Source organism: Notamacropus eugenii, chromosome 3, assembly GCF_028372415.1.
Source record: "Notamacropus eugenii isolate mMacEug1 chromosome 3, mMacEug1.pri_v2, whole genome shotgun sequence".
Classification (NCBI taxonomy): Eukaryota; Metazoa; Chordata; class Mammalia; order Diprotodontia; family Macropodidae; genus Notamacropus; species Notamacropus eugenii.
In genome coordinates this window covers 449,757,420-449,783,405 of record NC_092874.1, presented here as the reverse complement: position 1 = coordinate 449,783,405, position 25,986 = coordinate 449,757,420, and the positions used below count along the sequence as shown (strand labels likewise).

Below are 25,986 nucleotides of genomic sequence, written 5' to 3'. Positions count from 1 at the left end.
CTTTCATTCATCCATTTCCTCTAGAGCCATGTACACAGTATTTTGGTTAAACTCTTCAACCTCAATTAAATTCTGGAGGAGTGCCTAATAACCCCCATGGTAGGTGATTCAGTGCCTCTGACATCCTGCTGGTCAAACTTAGGAGCCAAGATGACTGACAAATCCATACAGCTACCCTTAATCTTTCTCTTAACCTCTTGTCCTGATCTGTCAACTTCTCAGTACTCATTTTTCCTTGAATGTCCCATTAACACTTTAAACTCAACATGATTAAAACAGAGCTTGCACATTCTTCCAAATTCACTCCTCCTTCAAATTTACAAAATACATACAAAGTAATTTGGTGATGAGGGAGAAAACACTAACACGGGAAGGGGAGACAAAGAGAGGCCACTTGTAAGAAGTGGCTCCCGAGCTTATCACACACTGATGGAAGCCACGAAGTGCCTTTTGCAAACACAGGCCAATGGCAAAAGCTCTGAATAGGTTGCCCAAAAGGATAAAGTTCAATGGAATCATGATATAAAATTTATGTAAGCACGGGTAAAATCAGGTCATCCAAGACAGAAAAAAAGTTCTTCAAACATGTCATAGTAGAATTCTTCTTTCAGGGGTATGTCAGTGGTCAGCTTTTAAAATGACCTATTCTATGACTAAGGCTCCACCAGTCAAGGACATATATTGCTCTGAGTTTCAGAGAGTGAATGCTTATAATTTTTAAGTCAACTCATTCCTAAGAAGATTCAGAAAATTCTCAGGGACTCCAAGAACCATATCTACTCAGTTTTTCCAATAGATCTCTGGATAATTATCATGTTGCCCCAAATGAACCATGACCTTTCCCTTCATTATTAATGAACACAACAGAAAACATTTATTAGAGTGGCATTTTTTTCATTGTTCCATATGTTTTCTTTCAATCTGCCATGTCTGATGGGTGACAGTAAAGCAGGAAAGGTTTCTCCTCCCCTGTGACTTCTTACCACCTGCTTCATCATAATAAACAGATATCAGAGCAACCCATTAAAAAGTCGCATCCACCTAAGCATTCCTCATTTTTTCTAATCCAAATCTGAGCTATTTAATAGAGTTGGTTCAAGCACTGAAGAAATTTAGGACATACAAAATGCTTTGGCTGCTCTTTGAAGAACTATAAGAGGTAAGGAGATAGAAGGAAGGTAAGGGAACGTGGTGAAGTAGATTGAACATGACCTTAGGTGAGCTCTTAATTTTTCTGGGCCTTACTTTCCTAATCCTTAAAATAAAGGGGTGTGCTAAATGTCCTCTGATGTCTTTAAGTAGTAACTGGCCATATATTGGCTAACTAAGAAGAAAATTAATTCCTCTTCTTTCTCCTTTGTTTATTTTGTTATGCAATGAAAATAGGGCACTTCTGTTGCAGTTCAGTTGTTTCACTCATGTCTGATTCTTTGTGACCCCACTAGGGGTTTTCTTGGCAAAGATACTGGAGGGGTTTGCCATTTCCATCTTTAGCTCATTTTAAACAGGAAGAAAATGAGGCCAACAGGGTTAAGTGACTTGCCCAGGGTCACATATCTAGTAAGTGTCTGAGGTCAAATTTGAACTCAAGATGAGTCTTCCTGACTCCAGGCTCAGTGCTCTATCCACTGCAGCGCCACCTACCTGCCCATATAATATAACAGTGTTTTCTTAATTAGTTTCTGACATGCAGGAGTACTTTTATCACTCACTGTGAAAGGAAGAAGATAATTTCACTTGTCAGTTTCTGGTAAATAACTGATCTTCCAAGAAGACTTTCTCAGCTACACAAAGACGTAACAATGACTATGGGGGCTCTTTTATGAAGATTGCACCCCTCCCCTTCAAGTCAAGCAGAGGTACTATATCTCTGCCAACTAATTCAAGGAGAGAAAACTTTCCCTAGAACAAAGCTCTCTGAAATAACATTTCCTTTAAACAAAAAGGCTTCTACTTTCCCGCTAAATGTAAAAGGTCCTACAATGCTACAGAGATCAAGTTTACTCAATTATGTCACTTATCTCTCATCGAGCTAGTATTTACACACTATACATGTGATCTTAACTCTTTATTAACTTTAAAAGGACTGCTACACAGCTGAGGTTTCAGTGTGCCCATTTTGTTCTTAGAACAAATATTACACGTTTAGTAAACTCAATACCGTTGTTTATTTCTTGGAAAGCCATCAAGATTGTGCTTATCTGATTGAGTACTATATTTAATCAAATTAGAAATAGACTTTATAAAGGTATGAGGTTTTTTTTTAAAGCATGAAGAAAATCACCATTTCCCTGATAGTCCACTCAAATGTATAACAAAATATTGCATATTGTTAAGAACACAGATTTATAGCAGATTTATGAGATTTTAGAGGTTAGAGTCCAACTCTTTGATTTTACAGATGAGAAAATGGAGGCTGAGTGGTTAAATGATTTGTCCAGGATGGTATAAGTAGTAAGAGATGTGCATAAATGTGAGAATTAATATTCATCTGTCCTAATCATAGCTCTCAGGGAATCTTATTGCCTGACAATAAATAGCTCTGAGGTGAAGCACACAATCATCCTGTATGATATTTCTTGTTATTACATTTTCTTAAAAGCTTTGCATTTTATTCATGAGATTGCTTTCAGAGGCAGCAATTTGGAATTGAGGGTCCTACATTGAAACCCTGGCTCTCTTATTTATTGTCTGTGTGATCTCGGTCATGTGGTCCCTCTAGACCCAAGTTTTCTCATTTTTTGCACTGAAGGGTTTGGGTGACAGTAGATGACCTCTAGAGTTCCTTTCAGCCCCAAATCCACGATCCTCAGTTACAAAGACTCTTCAGACCACCCTCGTCATTGATCACCAATCTCCAAAGCAATCAAAATATGCCAACAATTTCTATTCTGTAAATAAGTATCTGTGTAGCCTTCAGTCCTTGACTATATTTATGCCATCCCACACAATATTGATTTTGTGGCTTTTCTGCAATGGAGACTTTGGAATGTAGTGAAGTGGTCACAAAGTGAGTTCCCTTTCAATGTTTTCAGTAAGTTCCCTATTCAAATGCCTAATGTGCAAAGCAGATATTGAAAAAATGCTTACTGATGAGAAATGGAACTTTTGGCAACAAGATTTTTTACACGGTCCTCTGACCATTGGGAGCTACAGCAGGCTTGAGCATTGCTCCCTTGATAGCTGCTACCCTGACTTCTCTTAGTCCCAGTTGTGAGACTGTACTCCATAACGGACAGAGTGCTGGACTTGGCATGAGGAAGATGTGGGTTCGAGTTCTATCTTAGACATCAGTTAGCTTTCTGATACCGGGAAATCCTCCTAAGCTGTCCCAAGACTCAGTTTTCTCCTCTTTAAAATGGATACAATCCTATTTGAAGCATTTATTTTACAGAGTTGTTGTCAGCATCAAATAAAATGAATCAATCTACAAGCATTTATCAAGTACCTACTATGTGCTGGCTACTATGTATTAAACACTAGGGATAATAAGAAAGGTAAAAACCTGGTTCCTGCCTTCAGGGAACTCACATTCTAATTGATAATATATGCAAAGCACTTTGCGAACCTTAAAGCACCATGTTAATGTGTATTACTATTGTTAACATTTGTCAGACTTTTGTTTCTCTAGATGGCACTCTGGATCAATATTTATCTAATGCGTGATTTGAATGAAAGCTAAACTTTAACCAGCAACATTTCTTCTTCCCTCTCTTCTTCTTCCCTGTTTTCTCTCTTCTACTGTCTGCCTATTTTAGCAGACAAGCTTCAAAAAATAATTTCAGAGGACCATTTCAGTAGAAACACAGAAGTAATAAGTATTCCAGATTTAGTTCTCTCCGTATTTGGTTTTACACTTAAAGGGGAGCCCCTTCTGCCTTGTTTTGGGAGGATGCCATCTGGGGCTAACTGACTCTCATCACTAGAGCCCCTTCCTACAAATGAGGTCATCGGGTGGTAGCACCTATGGCTGGGGCCTGCCTGTACAAAGGGAAGTGTTCGAGATCACCAAGTCATTTCATACCTTCCACTGAACAGCAGTTGCTTCATGATGAGTTTCAGTCCCTAACAGCCTTAGCTGAGTTCTAGCCAGGGACCGTAGTGAATGTGACCAGGTGGTGAAAAGGCTCCCTATCCTCTTCCCAATCTCCCAAGCTATTTGATCTTTTTTCTCAATTAATTTATACAAGAAGAAGATGAACCTCAGATAACCTCCAAGCAGCTCCATCCTTTCTCCATCTGTTCTTTCTTTAATGATGCTCCTGAGTCTTGAAAAATAACCTGGGGACTCCAGGGCACATCCCCCAAGGTACAGAACAACTGTCAACTTAAATGTCAGTAAGGAGAAATGAAACCAAACACTAAAGCCACACTGATGTGGGGTGCACACCCAGAGAGGAAATCTCCAGCAGGTAGCAGTTCTTGCACAAGCACAAAGAACGAACATGATTGAGAAGCTAAATTACTATTTGGTACCAAAAACATTGAGGAAAAACCACTGGGTAGTGCAAAGGGTGAACCTTGTATAGTGATCCTGATGAGAGCCCAAAGCGCATCAAAGCTATTCATGGAACCTGCAATGCATTCTAATGACTAGGTCTCTTAATGTGTTTTTCTTTTAATAATGTGATTAAAGGTACAATAAGGTGTGTGCATGACAAGAGGTCTGATCATTGTTTTGTGTCATTAGGCTCACAGCAGCCCTCCAAAGAAACTGTAGGCAGAAAGCCAAGGACCTTAATGAATAGCATTTCTTTGAATTACCTCTAGATGAGGAAGGGATAAACTCTGAGCCTGGGAATATTTGATTTTCTTCATACTCCAATTTTGAAGACTTATTGAGCAAGGTAACTGGGCCTTCTGGAACTGTTGTTTGTGAAAGTCTGAATTTTTCAGTTGTCATAAAGCTTTGATGGATAATGGGGGCCAATGCTTTGGGAATTCCTATGACTCTAGGATTCTAAGTTCTATGAAGACAGGGGGGAGGTGATTTATCCCACTGGCACCCATGAAGATGCAAGTTCAAATCCTATTTCTGACCTTCACTACTGCGTGGCCTGGGGGAGGTAAGTTAAGCTAACTGGGCCTCAGTCTTCTCATTTATAAAATAAGGGTGTTGTGTTAGGTGGTGTCTGAGGTCCCTTGCTGCTCCTGCTCAATGATTGATGATCCTACAAGTCTAAGAAGGAGCTTGAAAAGTAGCTTTCGTTTTCCTGAAAGTGCATCTGCATGGCTTCCCAAATTGCTGACAAAGTGTTGGCCAGATGGGAGTCATTTATCAAAATTCATTGTGTGCTGTTTTGGCCCAAAACATTTCCACATAAATTCATCTTGTAAAAAAAGTAAGAAATAAACAAAATCTAATGACATCTATTTATTTATTTATTTGAAAACTGAGATTTTGCCAAATTAGACAGACTAACCTATAAGAGAAAAATCAGTCTAGTAGGGGTACAGTGATGATCTCCTAAGATAATTATCCAATCTACTACCATGACTATAAAATGATATTTACCTTGACTGGGGGAGGAGAAATAGGAATAGGAAGCTAAAAGCGATGCTTCACACAAAACAGGTGGTGATTTCCATATTCTGCTGCTCTCTTCTCGAATGAAAACCCCTCCATTACCTGGCTTATTGATGGTTTCTGTTTGTTCTCATTTCACTTCTTGAATGTGTGACTCATTAAGAGCCCTCCAGCTCAGAGTGAATAAAAACTTGGCAGGGACAAGGGCTAACTATTATGACAGCCAGTGCCTGATGATAAAGCAGAACTGATGTGAATAGCGCAGATGTCACGACCGGAGACTGGAGGCTGAATTAGAGCCAGTTTTCTGAGATCACTTATGTCCAAGACAACCTGGTCTCCTCAGAAATGACCTTGCTGTAAAACTCATGAGAACTATTTAACAATGGGGTCCTTTGAAGGATGATTGTAACGAACACAACAAAAAACATACAGGAGGGGATGTAAGTCTGGGCATATGAAACAATGAAAGGTGGAGCAAAGGAAACCCCCTCGAACTTATATCTGGTTTCCAATATCTTTACACACCTTGCCCCAGATAAAAGTCTCAATGTCAGATCTGCCACACTGTGGGAGCCTGTGATAGGATGCAGGTAATACACACAAAGGTCCCAGTATTTTGTCTTGGGCTTTTTTTGTGTTGATAATTGCCCTCTGCTGGCAAAAGGAAAAATAGCAACTTCCAAGCCAGCCTGATAGTGAAATTCTTCCTAAAATGTTCGCACTTGAGGTCTCTGGATTTTTAAATGTGTAAAGAGTAAAATAGCAGTCAATCACTGTCTCATTCTCTAACAGAAAAAATCCACCTTGTCCTTTACTTGTTCTTGCAATCTTAAAACTTATATTTCTTCTCTTTTCTTCCCCTTCTCCAAAGGTATTTCAATGGAAAAACAACTTTTTTGTTTACTGAAGAAAAACTTTACGTAGTCAGGATAATTCAAGCCCCCTCCCCCAATTCCCTAAGAAAATTAATGTTAAATTAATAATAACACAGCCAGCCTCACTAGAACTTGAGGAGCGACATATTTTAAATCTAGCCCCCCCTCAAATTAGCCAGTTTACAATATAGATTTTTTTATATCCCATTTTTCATACTTTATTTTCTTTCATTCCGGCTTCATTAACTGAAAGCAAGCAGCTAATAGCTTTGAACATCCCCAACAAAACTGACGTCCCTTTCTCCTTCTTTTGGATCATCTTGAAGTAGAGACGTTTCAAAGTGTGAAACATAAATCTGAACCACATGTCCCATCCCAAGAAGTTGTTCAAAGAATGAAGATGCTGGTGCTCTCCTAAAAGAAATCCCTTAAAACTATTTTTAAACAGAGACAAAAACCTCCCAGGCATCAATCATCAGACCCGTCTCCTCCAACTTGTTCAAAGAGTGCATGACCAAGCTATGACCCTTCCTTGAAACATGGTACTTAACACACACAGGGAGAACTGTCTGTGGTGAGCAGCTTTGGGATGGGATTGCCCAGACCTTACTTTAATTATAAGTCAATATATAGCTAGCTAGTCAAAATTAACCATCTTGGTGCATCTGAAAGATAAATCACAAAAGACAGCAAATAGGCATGACATTCGGAGATGCTAGAACTCTGCCTTTCCCTTCCTACAAATACTTTTCCAAATTCCCCTTCCAGAAGGCATCCTATTCCCACCATGCTGGCTGGCTGAGAAACTGTATCCTTTCAGCAGGAAAATCCCATTGGTTACCTGACAAACTTCATACAGTAATTTGTATCGCTCTTCTGGCTTCTGCAGGCTGCACAAACTGCATCCCATGTTTAGAGGATCGACAAGGAGCAGGCAACTTCCCTCTTCACCAGCTCCCACAGAGGCAGCCCCAGTTACTTAGCACACATGGACAAGATATCCTCTGGAACGCCCAGGTGAGTCAGCCGAGCAGCTCACGCTGGCTTGCACTGAGGCTGGGGAAGCTACTACCTCTTTTTCCTTAACGCTTTCTTCCTTCCCTCCTCCTCCCTCCTTCCCTCAGAGTCCACAACACTCCCTCTACCGCTGTAGTAAGGCTGCTGGATTGTGGTCCAATGCACACCCTATATACTGCTGCTCATGCATATTAATCAGACCTCATTGACTATTCATAACAGACAATGATACAGAAGCTCTAACTGTCGACTATGACAGTTGAAATTTCTCTAATTAACAAGCAAGCGCTCCAGGAGCAGGGCGCACGCCATCAAAGCCACTAACAATTTTGTAAACCATTTTCTGGCAATTACAAATAAATGACTACATTTTCACGCAGTCCCCTAGGATGATTCCTAACACGATGCTAAATAGAAATACATCTTTAAAATATATCGTTAAAAAAAGTCTGGTGATATAAAATGTATTTAACACTGTAGATTACTGTGTCACATAAACTGGTTTTATGGAAATGAACTCTTCTTGGGAAGAACACAAGTGACAGGTTTTTTTTTTTTTTTTTTAAACAAAGCTACACAAACACCATTTTACATGCAAATAAAATTATTATTTCCTTAATTGAGAAATGCATTTTCCTCCTGTTAGTTAGAAATTCATAATAACCAAGGGCTTTGGCATTGTTTAGTTTCCTTAGAAAAAAAAGAATATTGAGAAAAAGGGGTACAAGAAAGTGATTATTAAGTATGCCTCCATCTCAAAAGGATGCAAAGTTATTTATTATAGATCTGTCAAGCTAACTGGAAATAATTGAAGCTGTCAGCTGTGTGTGATTTTTTTCCCCCTTTAGATTTATGGAAACTGTGAATTCTTAAGGGTTCATCTCATTAGGCTAATTGGCCCAATAAATTTGTATTAGATACCCTCTACTTGAACTGATGAGCATCCAAATACCTCTTTCCTTTTAAAAACTGACTCTCTAAGCTCAGCTGTGACCACTGATCTCATCTTTCACTGTGTTGTGTTTGAGGAAGATAGGAAGTTCTGATACAATGCAATCCAAACAAATCCGGAGAAGTTGTGGCCTGAGGTGTCTTGCTCTATAAGGATGTGTCCACTCTGTCTCCTTTGGACACTATTTCTTTTGAGTAAGGTTAATGGCCTAATTTACTCAAACTTTGATTATTTAGAATTTACCTTGCTACTTGAAGGTCATCTGGGTATTTCTTAATTAAAGTGATTTATATTTAAAATTCTCCCAATTAATTCCATAGTCTTTCATCTAGTAAAGGTTTAACTGTCTTTGAAGGAGACTCCTATTTCCCTTAGGGAGGCATCAAGGAGGTCAAATAATAATGCCACATTTCCCTGGGGGAGCTCCAAGGACAGTACAGATATTATTAAACAAGTCTTTACAAAATTCTTAAGAGGTTCTGAACTAGCAGGTGTGACTAGTCCCATCTGACTGACACAGAAAATGAGGCCAAAGACACTGGCTTAATAAACTCCATTATAATCCTAGAATTCCTTGAGTTTTTCTAGAAACACACAATTTTTCCAATTCTGCAAGAGAAGGGAGAGAAATGCAGGCATTTGAAGGGATTGTAACAGATCACAGTGGGCACTTATTTTCTGCCCATGGTGCCAAAGCCCTCTGTGTGAGCCCGGGCACTGTCTGCCACCTTGTGTCCCTGTTGGAGTAAGCGAAATACGAAGGCAGAATGCTTCTCTTTTTTTATGCCTGTGAATTCATTTGCAGATTTTACAGCGTTCATGAGGTCTCAATCCCAGATTAAATGTGTCCTTTTTTGTAGTTTTTCAAAAGCCGGTTTCATTTCATCATCCATCCTTTCCTTCCCTCTGCTCCTTCCCCTGCCACTCTCTGCTGCCCCGCCCCACTGTCTGGCTAAATTTTCACAGTATCCTTACTGAGCATCTGCCTAATGTAAGCTCCTACAGGGCAGGAATTGTTTGGAGTTTTTGCCTTTTTAAAAAAAAATTCCAGAGTTTAGCAAACAGTAGGAGCTTAGTGGCTCCAGTCTATGTTCTAGGCTTCTAATATATGATGCCCTTCTACGTTCTAGAGTTTATTCAGTCTGGTGTTCATCCTGCTGATACTCTGAAACTCCCATATAGCATGCCCATCTTTCATCTCTGTGCCTTTGCACAAGCCATGCTTGGAATGCACTCCCCTCTTGACCCCTGACCTTTAGAGTCCCTAGCTTGGATTCTCTCTCTTTCTCTCTCTCTCACACACACACCCCTCTTTTCTTCTCTCTCCCTTACTCTTTCCTATTTCTCTTTCCCTTCTCCATCTCTCTCTTTTTCTTCCCTTACCCTCTCTTCCTCTCTCCTTCTCTCTCCTCCTCTCTCCCCATCACCCACTTTCCACTCTCCCCTTCTCCTCTCCATCCCTTTCTTCCCCTCTTCCTCTCTCCATCTCTCTCCTCCTCCTCCCTTTCCCCTCTCTCCATTTCTTTCTTCCCTTCTCCCCTCTTCCTCTTTCCATCTCTGTCCTCCTTCTCTCTTTCTCCCCCTTCTCCCCTGTCTCCTCTTCCTCTTTCCATCTCTCTCCTCATTTTCTCTCTCGTCTCCTCTCTTTTTCTCCCACCTTCTCTCTCTCAATCTTCCTCCCTCCTTCCCCCTCCCCTTGACTGACTTGCTCACCTTGGCTGGACATGCAGCTGCCACTCACATGTCCAATCCCAATGCTATGGAAGCTTTAACTTGGTCCATTTTTCCAGCCTGGGCTGGTTTGTTCCTCCTTGGGAAGCTCTCAGAGAGTCACTGTCCATATTTATGGAGACACCCAAGTGGTTTTTCTTACAGTTTAGAACACACAGTTTTCAATGATCCACCAGCTTCAGTCTACTCCAGCAGAAGGGATTACAGGCATGTGCCAACACTCCTCACCTAGTTTCTTTCAAAGCTCAGCATACACACAATTTCCAATATGAAATCTTTCTTGATCTCCCCTGATGCCTCTCCACCCCTGAAGTAACCTTGTGTGTATTTTGCACACACTGTATATATGTTGTTTTCTAGGATAGACTTTGAGGGCAGGGACCAATTAATTTCTGTGTTTGTATCCTTAGTGCCTAGCACAGAGCCTGGCCCTAAAAAAGTGCTTGTTTTTTTAACTGGTAACCAAGTTTATTGATATAATTTGTTTTTACATTACGTTCATTTTCAAATATAGCTCCCTTGCCTCCTTTATCCAGGGGGTCATACCTTGTAATAAAACAGAATGCTTGGTGATTGATTAATAAATGTTTTTTGGATTGGATCTGTTCTTTAATATAGTGTACTCTCCTAATGAATTCAGAAAATGATTCTGGTTATAGAATTTCAATTAGCACACAAGGTTTAAGGTGTATGGCATGGGCTAGTATGAGGTATGCCTTATTTAGTAAAATACATTGGGGGGTTCAATTACCCCAGTCAAAGTGTCTCTGTTAAGGGCAAAAGGGGACCACTGTCCGGCAGGAAGTCACTTGTAACAGATAGAGCTATTTCTGAGATAACAGCCATCCTAGTGAAATGAAAAACAACTAGCCTTGAAAAAGGCTTACATTGTATTTAACAAGGAGTTCAACGTTTGTTTTCCCTAGGAAGTAATCGAATACCGTCATCATTGGAAAGTGTTTCCAAATGTATGTGGTGCTCTGGATGATCAAACAGACAGCATCCCTCTCTGCTTTCACAGGGCTTACGGAAACAATAAAAAGCAAAACAAAAAACCCCAGAAAGTAGAGATGCTGAGAAACTCATCAGAAGCCACGTGTTTGCTGAACGGCATCAAGTATAGGTGTGGCAAGGACAAAAAACCGAGTATAGAGGACACAGAGGCAGTAAATAGGATGCTGGACTTGGAAAACCCAAGTTAAAATTTGGAGTCTGAGGTGGGCTGTGGGACTGCAGGCGGGTCACAATCTTTCTGAACTTCAGGCAACTCTGGAAGATAAGTTAGCAATCTGTATCAATGGAGGGAGTTCCCACATCAACAAAATCACAGATCCCTGATTTATGGATATGCAAATGAAGGGTGAAGTGATCCTTATCAGGGGAAGCCTTCAGGATTTGTGATTTGAAAGTGCAAACACTACTAGGGATGGTTGTTTTTTTTTTTTAAATGATAAAAATAAGACCTGGCTTATGTAGATTCAAGGTTTTTCTAAATGCTTTGCCTATATAATTTCACTTGATTTTTCTGTACAACTTTGTGAGGTAGGAGATTTTTAAATTTCCTCCCTCCCTGCCCACTTTCCAGATGAAAAAAATGGAATCTTGGAAAGCTTCCTCACCTATAAACATAGAGACCGAATTCGAACCCACCATGCCACACTGCCTGCCCCTAGCACAGGGACATACCTGGCTATAGGTTCCTTTACTCACTGAGTAAAGAATGCAATAGATTTTGTTGACTATGGAAACAGCATCCTTTATTACCTGTTTTGCTGTTTTGCATACTCTTTCACACGACTCATTACATCGCTCCACTCTGCTTGTGTGGATTGCCGTGAAAAGGCTCATAAGATATTAGAGATGGTGAAAGATGCTAGGTCCATTAATCCTTGCCAATACAGGAAAGATGAGAAGAGCACAGAGGAACTCAGGAGCAGAGATCTCCTTCAATTGACATTGCATGCCTCAGACGGCACAAGACCACAGGACCTAACTCTCATGGAGGGGCTCAGTTTGGCACACTGGCTGGAAGGAGAGGGGGGCCATCACTCCATGTATCCTTACATGTTCAGACCCTTCTATGGGGGGGGGTATTATCTCTGACAACCTTTTTATACTCTTATTGCCATCACTGTTATTGTTAGTAATAATGACAGTAGATAACCTGGGGAAAAAGCACCGGGAGTGCTGTTGGCATGAGTTAGAGGAACAACCTTCCTCACCCGTCACAAAGAACCCAGATACAATTTATTGAGGATAATGTTTTAATAACATAGTGTTTTTAATAACCCACATCTCGGACAAGGTGACTTTTCCACAGTCAGTTAACAGTATTTATGTAATAGCCACTGGGTCCTGAAGACTACACAAGGGACTTTAAGCAAGGAAGGATGAGGGAGCAGATTGCAGCAGAAAACAACATTAACACAGTAAACACACAAAAAAAGCCTTCAACAGTGTCAGCACAAAAAATGACCAGTGGCTTTAAAAAGGTAATAGTCACTTTGAGTCACTGAATGGCTCTCCAAGCTCAAGATGGATGCACAGGAATCATCCCTTGAAAAATCAGAAGCTTCCTGTGTTCATTTGTGCACTTTCTGTACAATAGGGCATATCAGAATCCAGCCCAGACCTGAAAGAGCCCAGAGAACCTCTGCTTGATGAGCAGAATTATTAACTGGCGGTTTCTATCTGATGTAATTGTGAGAGAAGACATGTATGAGAGACTGTAAAGAAACCAAGTAGGTGGCGAGCTGATGGAAAGTTGGTGGTCTGGCTATCACCTCTGTCGTGCAAACAGTACAAAGGAATAGTTTTATCACCAATTTTCAAACTGTGCTCAGCAGACATTGAAAAAGATATCTGATATAATATAACAAACACCGTGACCAATAATTAAATGCACTGGAATATCAGCATCTTCCCTTTACAATCCTTCCAATAAGCCAGTCAGTCCTATGTACTCCAAGCAGGCATTTATGTGTATCTATCTATGTACAAGCCACTGTGCTTAGGCCCTGAAATACAGACACAAAATGGAAAACGGTTCCTACCCTCAAGGAGAATATGGTCTTCTGGGCGGAGGTACTACAACACTTAAACAATTAATGAGATGAGGGATGGAATACTCAGGGGTTCAGAAAAGGCTTCGTTTAGGATGTGGCACAGAAGGGGAGTCTTGAAGGAAGTTAGGGATTCTGGGAGGTAGAGGTCAGAATGGAGGACTTTCTGGACACGGAGGAGACAGCATGGCTAGAAACAATGGGATGTTTCAAATGGACTTAATCTCTCAGGCTCTGTCCTAAAGGGAATTAATTAAAATCATCCTTCTCTGGCACTGGGATTGTAGAGGTATAGGTGAGTATAGGAAGATCAGTGTAAAATCATCATGACTGCCATGTCCACCATGCCTGGAATGGCCTCCCTTCTCATTTCTGTCTTCTAGAATCCCAAGTTTTCTTTAAAAGGTCACCTCAAGCACCATCTCCTACATGAAGTCTTTTCTAATCCCCATATCAGCTAGTGTCATCTGCACTTCCGCAAAATTTCCTTATATTTATTTTATTGATAGGCAGGGATGTTTGTATTATCTCCTAGACTATACCCCCCCACCCCCCACCCCCACCCCAGGTAGGGATTATTTCACTTCTGTCTTTGTATCCATAGCACCTAAAATGATGCCTGAAGGTAGGAGGTATTCGATAAATGCTGGGTGATTAATTCATTGATTGATTAAAGTCCTCAGCACTTAGAAGTGTCCACTGAGCCTCTTTAAGAAGACTACATAATATCTTTCCCATAGGCAATGTTTAATAAATACTTCCCGAGTAAAACAATCAGTTTGTGGAACAAAAGGCTAAATGGTTTAACACATCAACGTCATGAAAATTTGAATTCTTCCCACACATTGATCTTTTGTGCCCATGATATCTGACTAGTTTGGGAAAATATCCAATCAGCCTCACATCAATGTATGTTTCTCTGTTAAAAGTTACTGATGCAACACAGGTCCCATTTGAACAGTGCAAGAGCAATGAACAATGCTCTAGTTTTTTCAGCCCACAAACAGAAACTCCTGGGCTCCAGGCACATCTAATCTATCAGAGACTAGTTCTAATGATCAAGTCTGTAGATTTTGCCTAACAAGTAAAACTGAAGAGCGACAAGGGAAGGAATTTGATAAAGAAAGGAAAAAGAGAGCCTGACGGTACTTGGGAAGAAAAAGAATGGGATTTGTAGCAATTATGTATCCTTTAAAACCTTGAATGATTCAGATGGTTGAGGGGACCTAAAGCTAGAAGGAACCTTGGAGGCCAGCTAGACCAATCTCTTGCCTTTCATTTTATAGATGTGGAAACTGAGGTTGACTGAGGGTAAGTGATTTTCTCAGAGTCACAGAGGTGGTGTGTGGTAGTGGTAGCGACAGAGCCATGCTAACCATCGATGAAAATAAGAGAGGCCACACCAGTGACCAGCTGTAGCCCCCTGCCGTCAGAGTACACATTGCAGATTTCAAAGTCTACTCTGCTCCTTATTGCTAGAGCAGGTTAAAAGAGACCAAGGATTCCAAACCAGTGGTTCATGACTTATTTTAAAAAATATTTTGATAATTGCATTTTATTGCAATCGGTTTCCTTTGTAATCCCATGTGTTTGGTTTCCTTAAGAAAGGGTCCACGAGACACTGCCAGAGGAGCCATTACACAAGCCCTTGGATTAGATGATCCCTAAGGGAGCTAGCTTCCAGCTCTAAATTTGCTCTGTGTAATGTGCTATGCTATACTTTTGATCAGAAAACAAACTGTGGTGTACACAGGGAAGTACATGACATGACATATTTGCCCTCATTCCATTTGGTAAGAGAAAACACAAGCAGATTGAAGTTGAATACTAGCAGACTTAAATAAATGACTTAAGCCACTGCCCAAGAAATATCACAACAACTGATGGCTAAGCATCATGAACACAGAGTATGCAGTATGTTACAGTAATCTGGGAAGTCTTCTTGGAAGCGGTGGCTTAGTCACGAAGAATGGGTAGGATTTTGAAAGGTAGAGAGGAGAAGGTTTTCTAGACAGAGGGATGGTGTGAATAAAGGCAAGATGTTGAAATGTATCAAGGATGTGTGGGGGCCACTGATTTGACTCATTTGTTTAGTGTGCAAAATACATATCAAACCATAGATTTAGAGCTAGACGGGATATTAGTAGCCACAGAGTTTGACCCTGTCATTTTACAGATGAGGAAACTGAGACATTGACGTATTAAGGGACTTGACCAAGATCATACAGTTAGTGTCTGATATCGGATTTGAAACCAGGTTTCCTGACTCCCAAATCCTGTATCAATCTACTAGGTCATGATGCTACAGAAGGTAGGAGATACGACTGGGAAGTCTGATTGGGGGCTAGATGATGCTAGGCCAGGGAGATTAGACTTCAAGTCACAAGTAACAGGGAGCTATCAAAAGACTTTGAGCATAAGAGAAACTGGCTAAATTATTTTCCCTATCCATTTCCTCTGTTCACCTGGGGATAAAGTTCACCAACTCTGTCTCTCCCAATGAGCTCATTTCAGGAGGGGGTGTGAGAAACAGACTCCCCACACATTTTCCACAGCAGTATGCCTCACCCTGAAAAGCTGGGGGCCAGGCCTTAGGGGAGAAGTGTTACAGAGGTGGTTCTGTACTGAGGCAGGCAGGAATAGGTATCAGTACAAAAACAGATGAAGAAAGTAGGTCCTGATTCTGTTTACATTTCCAGTCTAGACATAGAGTATGAACATATTCTGTGGATGTGGGACAGTTTGACTAGATTGAAAGGTAGGTTAGGGAGCAGACAGTGGAAAAATGAGGGTGAGACTATATTATGGAGGGACTTAGCAGAGTTGTTTACATAGGAAAGGCAGAGCCACGTGGAATGACCAGTGGAAGAGTTATCTGAAGTCTATCCTGTTAGAACATAAGCTCCTTGAAAGTACGGATTTTTTCCTTTCTTTTTTAGCATGGTGTTTGGAACTAGTACAGTAGATGGTGCATTGGGCTTGGAGGCAGGAAGACGAGTTCAAATCATTCTTCAGTCAGTCACTTGCTGGGCAACCCTGGGAAAGTCATTAATCTCTCCACTATCCGTATCTGTGATATATGGTTAATAATAGTACCACTTCATAGGACTGTTGTAAGGATCATATAAAATAACACATGCCAAGTGCTTTAGAAGCATAAAGTGCTAGATAGACAAACAGAGTATTTATTAAGCATTTACTGTGTACCAGGTACTGTGTTAAGTGCCGCTGAAAACAAAACATAAAGCAGAGCTGGAAGGGGACCGGGAAGGGGAAGAGGGGTCCTACTGGGACAAGGCAGTGCTTGAGAACGTAGAGCACACCAAACAGTGAGCTTGAAGTGAGGTGAGTACTGTGGTCATGGATGCTCAAGACATGGTGATTCCAGGCAAAGTCTCACCAGTGAAGAAGTAGGCATCAACACTAACTACCAATATTTTTATCAACTGACTAACCCTCTCAATGCCCTCAGAATCCTTTTCTATAAAATGAGGGATTAACATGAATTTTTTGGACATGGGCAGCATGGAAATTTGTCCTGCATAAATACACACACACACACACACACACACACACACACGGTATACTTTGTTGTTCTTTTTTTTTATTTGAGGGGACAGGAGGAAGAGAAAATGGTTGAAAAAAAGAAAATGCAATGGAAAAACAAATAAAAGATAAAAAGGAGTTAGACTAAAAGCTGACTGGAGCTCTAATAATCTATGAATTTCAAGGCCATGGTGGGAAACAAGGTTTCTGAGTATGAGATGCAGAATAACATATTGTGGGAAAAGCAGTGGCATAGGAATCAGCGGACCTAGGTCAAAATTCTCCTTAGGATGTTTACTACTAGTGTGACGTTGGGCAAGTCACTTCAGTTCCTTGTTGCTTACTTTCCTCATTTATAAAATGAAGGAGTTTCATGAGATGACCTTGTTAGATATCTGATCCTGTGAAGAAAGTACAGGTCAAGGAAAAATTTTGTGCCAGGGGAGTGTCGGATGGATTAGAGGAGAAGACCTTGAGTCAGGAGCACTAACGATGTGGATGTTGAAGTAGTCCGAGTGTGAGATAATAGGGACTAGCATGAAGAGAAAGGAAGGAAATAAATTTAGACTGTCATCATCCAAAAGCAGTCAAAATTTGCTATCCATGGAATATTTGTAATTTAGGGGAGACAATTTAATCTGGAAAACATGACTAACATTTTCTAAACTAGTCACTCTTTAGATTCTAATAACCTAGACCCAACATCTAATTAGCCTCCTTTCGGCACTGTGCTGTACACTGTTGAGAGAGTATGCATCTGAGACAAGTTGTAGACCAGGAGAATCTTAGGCTAGTTGCGGATAGCTAGGGCCATAAGAGGATGCTAGTTCAGTATTTTAAAATCTCTCACAGGATAAGCAAGTGATTCAGGGACGAAGAGGAAGAGTTATGAAAAAAAAACACCCCCCTCCCATTGCAAAATGAAGCTTCCTAATTCATTTATATCTCGAAGGTACATGTGCTATAAAATCTGAAATTACTTAGCAAATTTACACCCTAGATTTACTTTCTATACAAAATAGCACTTTGGAGAACACATAACCAAACGGTAAGCACCACGACCAATGGTTAGTTTCAAGGAAAAAAAATGTTTCTGCAAATGATCATACTAACTTTTTTTTCAACATTCTCCGGGAAAGCCTAATGTTCGATTGAGTGTACTACAAACCTGTGAGAGGACTGACAGGGTACTTAATCTTTAAAACTGATAGACACATGTCCACAAACTAATAAAGTTCGCTCTAATATAAATGGGCAAGCAAAACACTAGATCACAAGCTACACTGAGACTGGGACTCTGGTACTATGGCCATAACCTCAGGACATGGAAAACTGAAATGATTTAGAATGGTCCCTCTGATAGGATAGATCAAATTATTAGTGGTCTTGCTGAAGTAAAACTGTAATATAGGAAAGACATCAAGGTGTAAAATCCATTTATTGTGTCCAAACATTTCTGTAACTCGATCCCAGCATCTTGAAAGTGAACTACTCAAAAGGATTGGCAAGACTGTATTCTGGCATACGAGGCTATAAGTGGCTAAGCAGGAAAGGAGAAAACATCCACAATTTACTGAATGATTGAAATAGAAGTGAAAAGAGTTCAATGTGTACATTCAGAGGCATTTACAACTTCCTTCCTTCCTTATTCTTTCTTCCTCTCTCCTCCTCCCTATCCTTCCTTCCTTTCTTCCTTCTCCATTTTCATTACCAAGTTGTCATTTCTTACATTAAGACTGGTAATACAGTGAATGTAGAAGAAAGTGATTTGGATTTGGAGATTTGTTTAAAGCCATTCTCTGACATTTTACTAGTTGTGAGACTATGAGCAAGTCACTTAATTTATGTGTGCCTCTGTTTTCTCTCCAGTAAATCAGGAAGTAACACTCCTAGTACCCATAGCACAGGCTTGTTTTAAGGTTCCAATGAGATGATGCAAGCAAAATGTTTTGGGAAACAAAGTATTATATAAAAGTCACCTATTGATATGTATTTTTGGAAAATTACTTCCATGAGCTCTCTCTTTTCCCCCTTCTAGTGTCTCAGTCTAGATAAATGCCAGCATCCAGTCCTTAAGGGCTCCTGGTTGGCAGTGTGCTAGATCAAGTAAAGATACAGGGCTGACTGGGTCCGCCGGGAACCCATGCTGTCTAAATGTCATTATTCTTCCACAACCTTGTTGACTACTGACTATAATCCTCACAATCGCTCTTCTAGATCTATCTCATTTTTCTGACGCCATCACCTCCCTCTTGTCCCCTCCAAGAGAAGAGGCCGTCTGATAGATGTGGCTGCTTCCCATTCCCTACCCCATATGTCATCCATCCCTTTATCCATCATCCCTCTTCTATGACCTGGCACCAAGTTGACCCTGATCCTTTCCAAGGCTAACACCTCTAACTTGATGTCATCTTCAAGCCTGCAACAACTTGATCCACCAGTTTTGCACTTTGTTCTCCATATCTTCAATATGCTATCCATTTCTCCGGCTCCTTCCTTTCAGAACATAAAAGCACCCATATCTCACTTGTCTGAGGCTTGGTGGTAGCCAGGGCTACCTGGGCAAAGCACATAAACAGTAATAGGAAGGATCAAATGAAATGTGTATAGAATGCTTTATACACTGGAAGGTGTCATAAAAATATAAGGGCTTACTTTATTAGTATTTATTTATTAAATTTAAAATAACTAAACTAATTAATGAAAATTTATTTATTCCCCACAGCAGAGGGCACAGTGCCTTGCACAAAGTAGTTGATCAATAAATATCTACTAAATTAATATTTTTAACAATTTCATTGGTAAATCAACAGGGTCAGGGACTGAATCTGCAATTTTACTGGTCTCTAGAACTGCTACAGGAGGAAAATTCCCTCTACAAATAAAGATTGACACCTATTCTGTAACTTACTATCTTAGAGAGCTACCCCCAAACTCTGAAGGGTTAAGTGATTCGTTCAAAGTAAGATTGCTAGCATGTATCAAGGATGAGACTCAAACTGGGGTCTTCCTGATTCATTAAAATCAATATTAGTATCTATCTAAAAGGCTTCACATTATTGGTTAGAAAAAATATCTTCTAGAATAAAACAATATGATGCACTGCCCACAACTAAGAGTTTTGTGACCTTTGCAATCAAGCAAGCAGTATTTGTTAAATGTCCAGGTGGTAATGATACAAAGACAAAAAAATGAAGCCATCTACACTCACGGGAAGCTCACATTCTATTAGGTAGATGACAGGTACATCCAATATATTCTTGACTTTGTAATTAGTGAGCTATGTGAGCCTGTGTATGTGATTTCTTTCTTCCTAGGTCTTAATTTTGTCTCTTGTAAGATGAGTTTAACTCTCCTATCCTTACATTGCCATCTATCTCTGAAATAGTTATTTCCTCAAATAATACTGTGCCCATTTTTAAATTAAAAGAGAATACTACACATTTCTTATGATAATAAAGAGATAGAAACAAAATGTATGCCCATCATACTGTAGTACACGAATGTAATGGAATATTAGTGTGTCAGAAGAATGAGGAAATCAGAGGAAAATTAGAAGGTTTTCGATGAAATGATGCAAAAACAAGGAAAGGAGAACTGGAAATAGTAAAATGTGGAATGACTACAAGGATGTCACTGGAAGGGGGAAAAAAGTGAGTTAGTGGAAGGAAGACAGGTTCTACAGTCAAATGAACTGGATTCATATCCCACCTCTGAAAGTTATATAAGTCTCAGAGCCTCAGTTACTTCACACATAAAGCAAAGGGAAGATCAAACCAGATGGCCTCTGTGGTCCTTTTCAGCTCTATATCTGCAACCCTGTGAATGCTGTGTAATTATGACAAAACTTGGCTGCAGAGAAGAAAATATACTTTTCCCCCTTCTCTTCAAAGGTGGGGGACTGTGGATATGGAACACTAGATATTAATTAAATTAACCACTGGTTAATTTTGCTGACCTATTTTTTTTTCTATTTTTCAATGTTACAAAGGACGTTTTCCTGGATATTGATAAGGGGGAGAGATATATCAGGAAATTCAAGTGATGTAAAAAACCGATTATATCTATAATAATTTAAAATTGATAAAAAAGAGAAGGAAAATGAAAGAGATGCTAGAAGTCAAAATGTTTCCAGTACCATATTACGAATAATAATCTAGCTCTATATGCCTAATGGGGCAGGCCAGATGGTGCAGTAGATAGAACGCTGGGCCCGAGTCAGGAAGACTTAGCTTCCTGAGTTCAAATCTGGCCTTAGATACTTAATTGCTCTGTGACTCTGAGCAAGTCACTTCTCCTGTTTGCCTCAGTTTCCTCCTCTGTAAAATGAGCTGGAGAAGGAAATGGCAAACCACTCTAGTATCTTCTCAAGAAAACCCCAAATGGAGTCACAAAGAGTCAGATGTGACTGAATAAAATATGCCTAATATTTACTGACTACTCACCCCAATGTTATACACAATGAGAGATATTCCCTTGGTGCAGCATGAAGCTGCCTGTATGAAGAAGGAAACATCTATTCTTGTTTCCTCATTGACACCAAGCAGAAATAACCAAGTTGTGTTTAGCAGCATCATGGTATGGCAGCAACACACCATGGGCCAATTAGAGCAAGGTGAGAGAAACTGTAAGAATTACCTCAAGGAACTTACTGTCACTATGTGAAGCACACTCCAGATATCTAAAACATATTTGTAGTGGATTCTCAGTCCCTAGAATAGGCCCCAGAGGAATGATTCCTTGTTTGACTTCAAAACTTTTGTAGCAATGACTTTTCTTATTATGTTGGAAATCACCAAATTCCAGAATCCTCAGAGGACCTTCTAACTGAAAGGGACCTCAATAAGTCATCTAGTACAATCCGTATTTAAAAGGACTTGCTCGCCTAACACACCTGATGAGTGTTCATCCTGCGTCTGTCTGAAGACCCCAATGACCTCCTAAAAAAGCTCCTTTTACTTCTGGACAATTCTAATGGCCACTTCTGGATATCAAGTCAATTCTGGGTCTTTTATGTCTTCCCTAGCGTTTACCTCTAGGACCAGGAGAATTTGGGAGCTAAAGGAGAGATAGGGAATGCTTTGAGCATGCTCTATCCTAGCCAATTATCCACAACCACATTTGTAGACACAGAAGAAGGCAATGATTATATTTTTTGAGGTTTCCCTCTGCAAAAATTGAAATTTATTTCTGTTCCCTGATGTTACTAAATCACTCAAGCCAGTTGAGAAAAAGTATCTGAGTGATCCCAACCACAGAGATATCTATGCCAGACATTCTTAAAGCCTAACCTTCTAGGCAATGCACAAAATCCAAAAGGTGGAGGACCATGGAAAAACTGATAATAGATTCACACATGATTTACAAAAGCCAAGAAAGGGCACCTTCATATTTAGAAGCAATTACCATGACTATGAATAACCCAGTTTTCAGCGCTATTAAAAATCTTTTCTTTATAGCTGAAATGTGGTCTTTAGTGTGGTAGGTACCATCAAGCTGATTTTCATGGGCCTTTGCACCCTGACTCTTCAACATTTCTTTTTGAATTTCATTTTAACTCAGGTTTTAGCAGAACAGGGGAAAAGAACCACGGATAATTAAAGCTTAAAATATTCTCATTTCATGGTGCGACTAACAAGTGAAACTACAAGTAATGATGTAATCTAACTTGTCAAAAAGGAAAATGAAAAGGGGAGACAGAAGGCAGGACAGAGCCTTGGGACCTGAAGTGCCATGTCATCTTCTAATTAACTAACTGATCCTTTAAACTGTCAAACTCAGCAGGCAACTCCATGGCCTAGTGCCTGATTAATATTCATAGTTCGGCATTGGAAGCTATCTATGATTTTGGTCCCAATGGTTATAGTTAAACATTTGCCTTTTTTAAAAAAATCCCCAAATTTGCCCGCCTAACCAAAGTCTCAACAGCTCTACATTCATAAGGAAATGAGGGCAGGCCACCCTGAATTCTATAATCCACTACTGGAGAAAATTCTCTGTGGATGCATATTGATTTCTGAATTATGATTAGGACTTGTATATTGAAAAAATAATTATTTTGCCCCGTTCTACAAGCTGCCACATTATTAATCACACTCAGGGCTCTTGTTAAATACAACAACGGAGCATGTAAAATTACATGACATTCAGTAACATAATCAAGTTTTTCATTTTAAACAAAAATGATTGAATGTGTAATTTAATCGAAGGAGGCCAGAATGGATAATTTCCATCATAACAGGCCATCTAGATCCATTTCTGTAAAAAAAAAATAGTTTGGTCTAGAAAAGAACATTTACCTTAAGAATAAATAAAGGCCTGCCTTATATGGGATTCTTCTCACTAAACCAGTTGGCCTGGTGTGTCAGAGAGTTTCTGATTCCTGACTGCAATTTTTTTTTTTTGTGGGAAAGACAACTGGCTAAGAAAGAAACCAAAAACTGCCATCCTAGATGAATGGTTCCAAGGAGCCCAGTTCCTACACAACAACTTACAGAAGAAGCCCAGGTGTTGCTTCTGCATACACAATTCAAAGATCTTAGGTTCATAGAATGGTGGGATGGAAACAACTGGTAAACTTGTTTCTTTCTTTTCTTTTCTTTTTTTTAAATCTAGTAAGTGTATTTCAGCATAATTGGTTTCCTTGGAAATCTTACACAGTATGTTATATCAATTTAAAAACGTTATTCTGAGATGAGATCCATAGGCTTCCCCAGACCGTGAAAGGAGTTCAGAAAACAAAGTTTAAGGATTCTTGCTTCCTTTTTATTAAGAAAGGCCTCCAAAGACAGCATTCTCAAAAAAGGCTTCATTCCCCATTTCCAGGTTCAGAAGCATTTATTCATGGACAAGAAAATTTTCCCACTATGTAATGTAGGTTCTTCATGCTGTACAATCTATCCAAAATTCCTTATTCTGTCTTTGATGGAGACAGAAACTGTCTTTTATAATACCTTCTATATTTCAATACATCTTTACCACGCAGTACTTAACAAATATCATTAGGGACTTATTCCACTTATTACTAGGTGATAAAGACTTATATGCTCAAATGGGCATATTTATATGGGCACACAGATACAGCTCACACTCACACAGCTGGAGCCAAGCTCATCTCTAAGTTTCTGAGTTGTCATCCACCTCCCCACTCCTCCCTACAATCTCCCCACTGTGTGTATGAGGAGAGGCTATATGTGCAATTAGAAAAAAAAAGATATTTGAGCTATGTAGGTGATGCTTCAATGGCAGAAGATTTCACTGTCTGTCGTTTTTTAGTTCTGATTCTGGCTGGATTTCACTGCTCAAACCTATTGCATATTTTCTGCTAACTGCAAGAATGAATAGGATGGAAGTCATCAGACAGCCTGAAGACTGGGTCACTCCCCATCTGGTCCAGATAAAAACTGATGAGCAAAAGATGAGAGGCTTACTGTTGAGAATCATGAAGGGTCTTTATCTTTGTGCTACATCTTTATACCTTCAATTTAGCAAACCAGAACTTGGTCGGAACTAGTGCACTGAACTCTTTAGGAAAATTAGGGCACATTTCTCCCCTGACATGTAATTATTTCTATGCTAATTCTCCAAATTTGTATTACATCTTCTAGAATGAAGCAACAGCACCCTCCCAACACAGCACATGCACAAATCTACAAGGCTGCACATTTCCACACATCTTTTTATCCGAAAACATACTAGGGGAACCTACCGTCACTGGTGTTCCTGACCTGTCAAGTCAAAGCTGAGAGCAAATACAAGGATGGGGCAATTCTTGGCAGCTCACGTCCAGAGACAATGGTGGCAGACTGGGTGCTAAATGAAAACTTGTTCTATGTTTTCCAGAGCAGTAAATACTTCTTTAGGCAGGTTGGTAGCCAACTCAGAGAAGACCGAAACTGGCAGAAATCCAGAAGCAATGAAGTCATTAATGGTGTCTTTCAGGGCAAGCGTAATAAAAGATAATTGCTCTCAAAATTTTACTACTAATGAATGATTGGGATCGTCAATATTTGTTTTATTGGGAGTGGATGTGTGTGTGAGATTGGGGTGGGGGGGAAGAGTTTTGATGCAAATGGATAAAACCGTCGCTCAACCAGGTTAACAACACTGAACTGCCAAGACCACAAATGTGGAATATGTTGACTCTAAATGTCTATAGGGAGCATATGTTATGGATCAAAGAACACACTGATTAATCCAACAGAGACCAGGGTCTGTCACTTTGGTCATGGTGGAATGATGTGCCAAACAGGGTCACCAAAGAGAGTAAATGAATGGGAAACAAATGCCAATAGAAAATTGGTTTCAAAGGGCAGTAGAGTTTACCAGCAACCGGGCCACATGCTTTTTGGTTCAAATATTTTTGCCCTCAAAAGAACACCTGTTCATTTATGTCATCATGTTACTTTTTCTTAAGCTATCAATTTGATTGGGGCTGACATGGGCCAGACAGAATGCACACTGTTAGGATAGGAAGAAGTATATTGATAATTCATATTATATAGTTCAGATTTAATAGTGTTTTAAGATTTATAAAGCACTTTCCTCACAACTTCCCTCTGAAGTCGGACACATAGATATTACTGTTTCCTCTCTGACAGATTAGAAAACTAGGACTGAGCAAAGTTAAAGGTCTTGCACAAGACTGAAGTTTGTACTTGGATCTGAACCCATTTCTCTTCTGACTATAAGGCCAGCGATCTACTCATTGTACTACCCTGCTTCTTGTATTTGGTTGGGTTTTCTCTTGTAAGTCCAGGAGAGAAATAGAGCAGCATAAACCACAATACACACACACACACACACATACACACACACACATACACACACACACATACTACATGCAACTGAAGGAAAAATCAACATCAAAATGTCTACTTGACTAGGAATTATTGTGAGGTTTTGTATGAAATAATTCTGGCAAGAGTCAGAAAAGGAAAAGACAAAAAAGGAAAAAGACAAAAGAAAGAACTCTAATATCAGAGAGAAAAATGAAATCCCCACTTTATTAATTGGACCAGCTAGCTTACATGAAACAGACTAAGCCTAGGCTCTGAGAGGGAGCTCCCAGAAGTCAGTGACTCTCACATCTGGAACTATTGGATGGTTCTACACCTGACCTTTAGAAGAGATATTATCTTAGTGCAAACCCATCACTACTCCTGGGGTAAATCAAAATGAGTGTCTTGAGGGTCAGGAATGAAATCTTTACCTATAAAGTGTAATATTCTTTTCTCCTTGGGAAGGGGAGGACATTGAATTGATAAAAAAATA

General features: G+C 39.8%; 1 protein-coding gene across 4 annotated transcripts in view; it reads right to left on the bottom strand.

Annotated features, from left to right (window-relative positions):
- PDZRN3 (PDZ domain containing ring finger 3) overlaps positions 1–25,986 on the bottom strand; it is a 283,606-nt gene that overhangs the window by 64,856 nt on the left and 192,764 nt on the right. Inside the window, exon 1 of one of the 4 annotated variants that reach the window (XM_072598658.1) lies at positions 7,247–7,386. The exons of the other annotated variants lie outside the window; for them this stretch is intronic. Within the exon in view, the coding sequence (XP_072454759.1) occupies positions 7,247–7,315 (69 nt within the window). The 5' untranslated portion in view covers positions 7,316–7,386. Of the gene's footprint in view, positions 1–7,246; positions 7,387–25,986 lie in introns of those variants that run through there. 4 annotated transcript variants of the gene reach the window in all.